The following is an 11131-nucleotide window of genomic DNA, read 5'->3' as shown; positions in this document are numbered from 1 at the left end:
CTGGATTTGGTCTGGCCCCTACCATACTACCTGATCCTCACCCCAGGAATGTTTGTATACAGTAGCTATTTTTCCCTATGCCTCTTTTTGCATTTTTTTAAAACTTACCTCAGCGGACTCATGTTGTACTTGTCTTTTTGTGCTTGGCTTACTTTGCTTAGCATGATTTCCTCCAGTTCTCCCCATGTGGTAATGTGCTTCATACGTTCATCACTACTTTTTAGCGATGCATAGTACTCCATTGTGTGTATTTACCACAGTTTTTTAATCCACTCATCAGATGATGGAAATTTGGGTTGTTTTGAGCTCCTTGCAATTGTGAACTGTCCTGTAATGAAAATTGGAGCACAGCTGTCTGGCCGTGGTTTGTTTGTTGCCCCTCTGTGTATATGCCCTGTAGGGGGATTGCTGGGTCGTATGATAGCTTGATTTCCATCTGTTTTAGATATGGCCAGCACTACTTGTTGAAGAGGGCATCTGCTTCCCATTGGATATTTTTTGAGCCCTTATCAAAGATCAATTATCTGTGTACTGATGATTTGATTTCTGGGTTTTCAGTTCTTTTCCATTGGTCTGAGTATCTGTCATTATACCAATCCCATGTGGTTTTGACAACTGTGGCTGTATAGCATGTCCTAAAGTCAGTTAAAGCAAGCCCTCCCACTCTGTCCTTATTCTTAAGGAGTTCTCTGCTAATTCTGGGCTTCTTCCCTCTCCATATGAAGTTGGTAATAAGTTTTTCCATTTCTTTGAAGAAAGATTAGGGTAATTGTATTGGGATTGCATTAAATCTATGTAGTGCTTTTGGCAGAACTGACATCTTTACTATATTGCACCTTCCAATCCGCGGGCATGGGATATTCTTCCATTTGTTGAGGTCACACTTGCTTACTTGTAATAGTTTTCTGTAGTTTTGCTCATAGATTTTTTTGTTCTTTTAGTCAGGTGTATATCCCTAGATATTTCAATTTGTGCTTGGCTATTGTGAAGGGTACCACCTTTTGATTTCCTCTTCTGTGCTCTTCTGTGTATAGCAGTCTGATGAACTTCTGTTTGTTAGATCTTGTATCCTGCCACTCTGCCAAACTCCTCTATTGGTTCCAGTACTCCCCTTGTGGAGCTTTTGGGATTATCCATATATAAAATCACACCATCTGCAAATAATGATAGTTTCACCTCTTCCTTCCCCAGACGAATACTTTGATGTCTTTTCATTGCCTTATGCTGTTAGCTAAAACCTCCAGTACGATGTTACTTAAGAGTAGGGACAAGGGGCATCCTTGTCTGGTCCCCTTTTTCAGTGGCATTGTGTTCGTCTTTTCTCCATTGACTACCACGTGGGCTGTTGGATTTTCATATATAGCTTGTATTGTCTTGAGGAATTTTCCTTCCATTCCTATCTTCTCAAGTGTCTTAAACAGGAATTGGTGTTGGATATTGTCGAATGCTTTTTCTGCATCTATCGATACTATCATGTGGTTCTTAAATTTTTTCATGTCAATGTGGCAAATGATATTAATGGTCTTTCGTATGTTGAACCATCCCTGCATCCCTTGGTCATGGTAAATTTTTTAATATATATATTTTCTTGTATTCTATTGACCAATATTTTATGGCTTTAATTTCCTTTTTTTGCCTATAGCTCTGGTTATGACTTTCAGCACATAATAGGAATGGTAATAAATACCATCCTTATCTGGTTCCTGTGTGCAAAAGGAATGCGTTTTCACCTCTACTCTTTGAAGAATAGTTGGCTGTTGGCTTTGTATATGTTATATATTGCATTGAGGAATTCCTCTATTTATATTATTTTAGTATTTTTATCTTAGTGTATTGTGGGATTCTATTGGCTAGAATTTGGTTGAGAAACTTGTGCCTATGTTCATGAGGGATACTGGTTTTTTTTTTAGTAATATCTTTGCTTGATTTTGATAACAGGGATATCTTTATTCATAAAATTAATCGGGTAGTCCAATATTTTTTATACTCTAATAATTTGAGTAGGATAAATATCAGCTACTCTCTGAATATATATGGTATAAACATTGTATTGTGACTTAACATGAATTAATCTGGAGATTGTTCCTTACGTTCTGGAAAGGAATGTAGATTGTGCAGTTGTTCGATGGAGTGTTCTGTATATGTCTCTGAGGTTGAGTTAGTTGATTCTGTTGTTAGTACATCTGGGTCATTTTCTTTTTGGTTTTCTGTCCATTGACAGGAAGTTTCCTGCTATTATTATAGACCTCTCTATTTTTCTCTTCAATTCTCTTAGAATTTGTATATTTTAAGGCTCTCCCATTGAGTGGACAAATATTATTATGGCCATGCCCTATTTAACTGGCCTTTAGTCATTTAACAAGGCCTCTCCTTGTTTCTTTTTTTTTTCAGTGCCGAAACCTGGGAGTGAAAACTTTCCTTGTTTCTAATGGGAAGTTTTGGCCTTAAAGTCCATTTTATCAAAAATTAATATTGCCACTCCTTACTCCTCTCTGATTGTCATCAGCTTGATGTACTTTTTCCATCCTTTGTTTTTTAGTCTATTTTTTTCTTTGTTTAAGCTGTGTCTCTTGTAGACTGCTTACCAGTGGTTTGTCAATAGTCTGTTTTATCAAGTTCGCTACTCTGATTCTTGACTGGTGCATTTACGTTTAGGGAATGATCAATAGGCATGAATTAATTTGGTTTATGATCAATATGATTTCTTTATTCCACATAATTTTCTGTGCTGAATTTGTAGGATTTCTTAGCATTTTCTTCATTGATGTTTTAGCCTTTACTAATCTTTGTTATTTTTTAAATACTTTATTTTGAAGAGATTTATTAATTTTCTTTGTGGTTACTCTGTAACTTATAAATTCCTCTATTGTTATGAACAATAGGGATTTGAAATAAGTCAAATCTTCCAATAATATTCATTCACAGCAGCAAAACCACACCTACCAGGTTAATACATATCATTGCAAGGAGGGCATTAAAACAGTAAGTATATAGTAGTTCCCATTCATTGGGTACCCTCAAGGCAAGAGTTTTGAACAAAAGTCCAACATTTGTCAGTTCTATCCTTGGGCTAGCAGTCATCTGCTTCATCTCATGCTAGGGTATTTCAGCATTAAGTTCAAGGGCTACAAGTGAGTTTGAGGTAAAGCCAAGTTCATTTAGTGAGGTTTCCACATTAAGTCCTTCTGGTGTGGCCTATGAAAGATGTCATGTGCCTCAAAAGGACAGAGTTTAAAGTCCCAGTGTTCTGTAGCACATAGGGCTGCATAGAAACTAAGTAAAAAATATCCAATTAGGAACCTGGGATGAGGCATATTCCCTTGGATTCCACATCAGGATTATTTAGCATTTTTCCCAGTGAGTGGTTGTTCCTCCACATTTTCTTACCTATAGAGATGAAGTTGCCTCCTTGAAAACACACATGCCCTCCTCCCCCATCTTGACTTGAATTTCCAGTAAGGTTTCCTTATCACTCTGGTGGGAGTGTATGTTGGATTGTGGTGTGAAGAGTGTCTAGTCACTTAAGAGTTTAATCTGTGCAAGTCAACCATTCATGTATTTCGGTTCATAGTTAGCCTATACTCAATTTCTTTTCACCAAACTCCCCTTCATTCTTTAGCTTTATTGGATAGTTTAAAATTACATTTGTTTTCTAGGACTTCAGTTGCTTTTTCCATCTGTCTTTAAAAAACTGATTACAGTAAATGAAACACAGTTGTCTAAGTGATATAGTATACAAAATAACATTTTTATTTCTGTGAAAATGCATTTCTTTGCAATTCATGAACAAGCTCCAAATTATGCTGTCAGCACTGATATTTACTCTGGGTTTTATATTTCAGTCTTTGAGGGAAAAAATGTGTTCCAAACCTTTGCCATCACCATATATATTATTCGGCATCTACTCTGTGATGAAAGGTTGTTCCTGTTTAAACTTTTATCCTGGTTTCTCTCTTGTATAGTCATGAATGAGCATGTTTTTCTTAACAAAGAACAATACCTAACACCTCTACCAAACTGTTTAGGTTGGTTTTTTTTTTTCGGTAGTTTAATGCAGAAAATCTATTTTTTCCCCCCACCTCTTTCCTCCTTGGAGAAGCCTCTATCTACCCACCTTTGGTCATTGAAGCAGATTCAGAGAAAATAATACAACCATCAATCAGAAAAAGGAGGGATAACAAAGGAAAATAATTAAGCTGTAACCTCAATTGTGTATTCCCGTGCAAGGTGCCCTGATTCACTATGGAAGTTAGCAGTTGACTTCACTTGTCCCATGCTGCATTTGATCGCTACATGACCAGTTTCACCACAACTATAACACGTCACTTTGGTGCAGTCTTTTTTTGAATGTGTCTAAGTTCTCCACAAGAATAGCACTTCTGCTTCTCAGTGTGGTCACAGTCACAAGCCAGATGACCTGGTTTGTCCCCGTTGTAAAACACTACTCTTTCTCTCTCTTGGGCTCCTTGCAGTCCTTGACAGTATGACCCCTCTCTACCACAGTTATAGCAGGCACCATCCTCCTGAGGATCACAATACTTGGCAAGATGACCAGACTTACCACAATGATAAGAGTTATCTGGAAGAGATCAGGAAACAAACTGGAAACCTCTGCCACAGATTCGCATTCCAGGACCATGGCCTCCTTCAGTAGTAAATTCCCAAACCCAATGGCCAGATCACCCACACTTGGAAGCATTCATTGCTGTTCATGGCTGCAGTTAGGTTTCCCTCACATCTGAGTGTGTCCAGTGTTTTAAATTTTATACCATTGGCTAAACTAATGATGCTATCAATGTGTAGTGGTTACATATTGGGCTGCTAACCACAAGGTCAGCAATTTGAAACCACCAGTCAGCTCCATGGGGGAACGATGAGACTCTATTCTTATAAAGATTTGCAAACTTGCAGAATCATAAGGGCAGTTTGTTAAACTGAAACTGTTTTCTCGAAGACATTGTGGTGTGTTATATTATTAAATTAGTGGGTATATATTGGTTATAATATAGCCTGTGTATTGGTGGGTGTGATAGGAAATAGGAGTAAGTATGCAGTTTTGTTCAGTATTTGTGTAGTGAGTTTGATTAGCATTGGCCTTTCTCTAGTTAATCAAGTGGTACAGGAATGAGGTCTGCCCCTCCTCCAGGGAGCAGGGCTGAAGGAGGTATGGGTGTGGCTGGAACATGTGAGCACTGTTATCTCCTGCTAGGTGGGACAAGGTAGTGAGGGGGCAGAATCATTGCCATCGAATCCATTTCGACTCATATCAACTCTATAAGACTGGGAAGTTATCACTGTGGGTTTCTGAGACTGTAACTCTTAATGTGAGTAGAAAGCCTTGTCTTTCTTCCACAGAGCAGCTGCTGGTTTAGAACTACTGACCTTGCAGTTAATAGTCCAATGTGTAACCATTATACCACCAGGTCACAGGTGAGGAAAAAAAATAGTAAGGGGAAAAATTAGTACACAAACAACAGTAAGGAAAAAAAGGAAAATAAAAATGCAGTGGGGAAGCCACAATAAAAGAAAAAGAGAAAATAGTAAAGATGAAACTATGAAAAGGGGGGGGGGAGAAAGAAGGGAAAGGAAAAATCAAGGAAAGAGAAAGAAAAGGAGGAAAAAATGGGGGAATAGGGCGCAGGACCTAGGAAGAAGAAAAGTACTTGGAGCAGGCCAACCACAGAGGTCGGAGTACTGTAGTCAGGGGTATGCAGACTGTATACTTAGACCAGATGGAGCGCTTTCAGGCTATTTCTGGGAGGAATTCTTGCCTGCCCAGGGATGGCAAGGGACAAGCTGCACATCCGACATTACATCCCCTTTTGGTCTGAGGAGGCCTCGTACACAGGGAGGCACCCTGTGCCTAATCCACCATAATGTACCACCGACCTCAAGTAGAGCAGTTCGCTCCAACTTCTTTATCTAGTTTTCAATGGCAAAACTCAAAAGTTTACATTTTCATTTTTACATATTTTTATCATTTGAAATATTTTATATTGACAATCACTCAAAAAGTATGGGGCTGGGCCTATCTCCAACATTTGTTCCTAATCTCTCTCTTATTGTGTATTGTGTTTAAATATTTTATATTGACAATCACTCAAAAATATGGGGCTGGGCCTATCTCCAACATTTTTTCCTAATCTCTCTCTTACCGTGTATTGTGTTTACAAGAGTTAATGCCAAATCTTGCAATAGTGGGGATGTACAAGGAGATGCCTAGACAGACATGCAGGCTGGGAGGGAAGGTGGAAATATACCACAGGTTTGACAGATATTGTATTTGTGTACTTTTGTTGTGTATATAAACTAGCTGGTCACTTTGATGTTTCTTAGCTGGTGTATGTTTTCTTTATAGCTCTAGAACTGGACAAGAAGAAAGTTACAGAAAGTGCACCTCTCAACTTCCGCACCCTGCTAGGAGTGCTTGGAATCGAAGCTTCTCTAGAAAACCTGATAAAATTATTTTCAACACAAAAGAATGACTAGTTCATGAAAATGGAACACTGATGAAATAAGATTCTGCACTAGGCAATTTATTATTTTATTGAATATAAACATTTGCTATTGTCCATTTAGAAATCAGACCTTTAAAACATGCTATTAATGCAATATGGCACATATATAAACTGTCATGACATGAAAAATAAATACAGCTATTTAAATACAAAATGTCATACAAGTGGCATGTATAGTGTGTTTTTTTTTTAAATAAGCTTGATATTTGAGTCAATGTACCAAGAATAACTGTACATTCTTACAGTCACCTGGAGAGAGATTTTGTGAGCACAAATCTTGGGAGTTGGTATCACAGGTTTTGGGTGTAACTCTTAGAAGCAATATACTGGCCTAGCGTCATTTTTAAAACATTTCTCTGCTTCCTGAGGTGAAACATTGGGCATTTTAGATTCTTGGATACTACCATAGAGCCTGAGCTATACTCCCCCCTCCACTATTCTATCAGTTGGGCAATGGCATTTGGGGCATTCACAGGCCCCCCTCAGGAAATCCTATGATAATCGCTCTTCTTGCTCTTCACTCAATGTGGCGCTGCTATGCTAGCTTTAAAAGAACACAATGAGGCAGAAGATCAAAATATTCAAAACCCCTGCCATCACGTTGATTCTGACTCATAGTGACCCTATAGGACAGACTAGAACTGCCCCAGTGGGTTTCTGAGACTGTCACTCTTTATGGAAGTAAAAAGCCTTATCTTTCTCCCTTAGAATGGCTGATAGTTTAAAACTGCTGACCTCCTGGGCAGTAGCCTAACCCACTACACCACCAGGCTCTGCTGACAAAAGATAACATTGTGTATTCTCTCCTGAGTTGCTCCAACACCAAGGGGACCTGCTCCTACTTTATAGAGCCTAGTGTTGCTATTGTCACCAACAGTTTGGAAAGTGCTACAGTAATAGTGTCTGTGGTGAGCAGTGCCACTATCTATTTAAAATGTTATTTGAGCCAATAAAAATGTACTGTTACAAACATAAAAACATCACAGGCAAGGAAGTGCTATTGGCAATAGGGTCTTACCTGAAACAGGACATACAGCCCCTAGGCCACAGTTGAGGCTGCTCCACCATCTGCCTACTGGACAGGGGTGTGGCCTTTGTCCCAGGATGGCCTTAGGCCCCCATACAACAAACAGCTAGGCAGTCGAAGAAGATAAGGCAGCTTTTGGGGCAGAGGGTATATGTGTGTTGGGGTTGCTGTTTTAGTTTCTCTTTTTACCCAAAGAGAGGGAACCTTGGAATACTAGTTAAAGGAGACTGGGAGGACATGGGAACAGCCGTGAAACCTGAGGGTACACCATATCACCTCTGCACAGGTCCTTTCTTCGCAGCTTGAAATCTCAGGCCAGAAAAACACAAATGCAACATGGTGCAAAGGCTGTTTCAAATGCACCTGTAGCCATTTTCACCATGCCTTAGCCCAGGTTCTCTAGTACAACTTGACGTATATATGTCCTTCAAGGAATTGACACATAATTGTGACAGCTAGTGAGTTCTAAGTACATGAGTCAGGTGATAGGCTGGAGACCTCTGCTGGCTCATGAGGTTGCAGGAAATGATAAACATAAAAATCTGCAGGTCCGAAAGCAGACTAGAGACTTATGCTTGCCCAATGAATTACAGGGGCTGGCAAATCCACAATCTGCAGATCAGGTAGTAGGATGGCGACTTCTGTGGACTTCCCATGAACTGGAGGTCAGGTGGATGACAAGAGTACAGGATTGAGAAAGAGAGTTTAAACTTTGCCCGCACATCTATTTATATGCTACAGACAACACCCTCAAATATACTTCCTTTTTCATCAACAGATCGGTTGCTCACATTAGATAATTTAATGGAAAGTGATTACATATGGAAGAGCACCCGGTCTACTGTATAAAATCAAATGGACACGTAACACCTATTGCATTCCATTCCATTATCTCCAGAGGTATGAATCAACTTAAGCCTAAGCACACTGTTCCTCTCGTGGGGTCTACACAGACTCCATGTGCTCTCTATCCCTTAGGGGATTATGCCTTCCAGATGCACACCACCTCCATTTGTGATGTGAGACCAGAGGGAGAGCTCAGTAAAAACAACTTTTTCAGAAAGTAGAATGAAGAAAGACATATTAGAGCAGAATTGAAAAACAAATTCTAGAAGAGTTTGCTTGGTTCAAGTAAGTATAATTCTCAAGTTATCACAAAATTTCCCATAAAAATGTTACCGTCACCAAAATATTTTGCTCATTTTTCATGTAGCATTTTTCATACAATCTCATGATTTCACTAACATCTGTTACAATAAACCTTCATCAAAAACAAACAATCTCACAACTATCAAGTAGATTCCTATGACAGAATAGAACTGTGTGGGTTTCCAAAACTCCTATCCAAAAGACAGGAGTAGAAAGTCTCAAAGCCTCATCTTTCTCTTCCAGAGAGGCTGGTGGTTTCAAACTGCTGACCTTATGGTTAGCAGCCCACACAACCATGGCTCTAAGCCTTCAAATATATATATATATATATTTTAAATTAAAACAAAGCAAAACAAAACAACTGCCTCCAAGACTCCAGCAGGGTTTCATAGCAACAAACACTGGTGACTACAAACAGGGCTTCTGGGTGCTGGCAGGCATTCTCATTCTACCAGTCCCAGTGTGCAGTCGGGGCCACAAACAAACCAGAGGAAAAAGGAAATATTGCAATGCCCAGAAAGGACAAACATGTCAGGGGCCCACACTCAGATATTGGCCTAGCAGGGCCAGCCAGCCTGCAGCAGCTTCCGCTATTTTTATCTTCTACAGCAGCAATTTCAGATGGGAAAGACTAAGCAATTCCTAATGTTAAGGATTAAATTACTCAGCTACTATACCCCACAGAAAGCAATTTCTTGTCAAAAGGGTGCCTTTCAATGGAATCCTTGCATTCCCTGCTGTCCCAGGAAGCCACCACGTAGACTCTGACTCCACATCCACAGGGACCGAGTCTAAGCCAGTCACACAATCACTGTTCCGATGCACCCACACGCTGTAGTACTGTGTGGCTCACACGTAAAAAGCACCACATGGCTTGGTTGAGAAGTTCCAGTAGTATCCACAAACTATAAGATGTACATGATGACTCCAGTTTTCTGTTAGGAATATGGTGGTAGGAGACCCACACTAAGGCTTTTGTATTAGAGAGTTAGATATGAGCTCTGTTTGGGAGTGAGAAACTACCCAGAATATCTTTACAGGGATTCCCAAAAACTGGCTTAAGAACATAAAAGCCCTTCCTGGGGAACAGTACATTGCTGGGCTCTTGTCAGTACTTCCTTCTCCTGGAAGATGTTTCTTGCTCTTCAATTCCATGTCTATGAGAGGCAGCCAAAAGAGGTTAAAGCCAAAAAAAAAAAAAAATCATAACCGAAAGTCACCCAACACAACAGAAAACAGCTCTATCATTAGTCTTCCCAGTCTACATTTGAGTTCCAAATACACTGCAGGAGAAAAGTTAGACTTTGTGGAGAAGGAGTGTACAATTCTCGTTTCCCTTGAATCTGGGTGGTGTGGCAGTGGCAGCATCCTTGGCATGCACAGCCTTCGAGTAGTAGTTGACGATTTTGCCATCCAGTGTATATTGGTGAGGAATACTCTCATAGGGCTTGAGGTCAAGGTCCAGTACAGACACTGAGAAGGTAAGGCGGGATTTTGACGAAGGGACAACAGGTTTTTGACCAGGGCTGGAAAAATAAAATGCAATGTTGAGACTATGCACACCCACTACAACCTGTATCCCAGCTCACAGGAACAGCAATGGTGGGCACAACATTGTTTCTGCTGGCTGTGGGGCACATGTGAAAAAAGTGTTGGTAGCAACCACTATGACAGGCCAGCAGACATAGACTAATGAGAGAGGGTTAACAAACTAACAAAAATGGAAAAGTAGTTATATAGGGTATATATTTGATATTCCCCATGTTTGGTGGTATAACCAAGCACCAAGCTAGCTACTACACAGTGCAAAGAATATGGAAGATGTAAGTGACCATCAGCCTAGAAAAGGACAACAAACTTTTATGTTCCTTTTCATCTCTTGGAAGAAACAAGTTCCTTCATGCTTACATTTGAAGAAAATTTGGTTTCATGTTTTATTTCTCAAACCATATCTATAATGCTTTGTGTTTTGTTTCTAGGATGTTTACATTTTAAAAATATCCGAATAATTATAAAATTATAACAACAATGAACATCCTTAAAACTAATTTCAGAATGCTGAATCTTATACTAAGGTTGCTCTCCTCTCTGAGTTTCTTGCACATTGTAAGCATTCAAATGAATGGTTAAACAAAATACATATACTCAGATTAACCCATGAGAAGTATTCTGAGGTCTTAACTTCTCTATACTATCCTTCTATATTTAGAAAACACCATTCAAAAAACAAAGCCACTATTTTAAAAAAATTCTGCCTGGAAGTGGAAGTAGTTCACTAAAATTCCATGTTTACTTGTTTTTTAAATCATTTTATTGGGGGCTTGTACAACTCTTATCACAATCCATATATTCAGTCATTGTGTCAAGTACATTTGTACATTTGTTGCCCTCATCATTCTCAAAACATTTGCTTTCTACTTGAGCCCTTGGTATTAGC

The 11131-nt window shown here is 39.4% G+C and overlaps 2 protein-coding genes and 1 pseudogene across 2 annotated transcripts in view; 1 reads left to right on the top strand and 2 right to left on the bottom strand.

Moving 5' to 3' along the window:
- Positions 1 to 6666, top strand: part of LOC105979931 (centromere protein P) — a 369435-nt gene extending 362769 nt beyond the window's left edge. The window contains exon 8 of the mRNA XM_013008632.2: positions 6359 to 6666. Within this exon, the coding sequence (XP_012864086.1) occupies positions 6359 to 6489 (131 nt within the window). The 3' untranslated portion in view covers positions 6490 to 6666. The remainder of the gene's footprint in view (positions 1 to 6358) is intronic.
- On the bottom strand, positions 4192 to 4713 carry LOC101649693 (annotated as a pseudogene).
- A 2319-nt stretch (positions 6667 to 8985) lies between the features above and the next one.
- Positions 8986 to 11131, bottom strand: part of IPPK (inositol-pentakisphosphate 2-kinase) — an 88752-nt gene continuing 86606 nt past the window's right edge. Inside the window, exon 13 of the mRNA XM_004717735.2 lies at positions 8986 to 10220. Within this exon, the coding sequence (XP_004717792.1) occupies positions 9992 to 10220 (229 nt within the window). The 3' untranslated portion in view covers positions 8986 to 9991. The remainder of the gene's footprint in view (positions 10221 to 11131) is intronic.

The sequence above is a fragment of the Echinops telfairi genome, unplaced genomic scaffold (assembly GCF_000313985.2).
Source record: "Echinops telfairi isolate 266 unplaced genomic scaffold, ASM31398v2 ScPeMD7_7430;HRSCAF=8468, whole genome shotgun sequence".
Lineage (NCBI taxonomy): Eukaryota > Metazoa > Chordata > Mammalia > Afrosoricida > Tenrecidae > Echinops > Echinops telfairi.
This window is presented reverse-complemented; position numbering and strand designations above follow the sequence as displayed.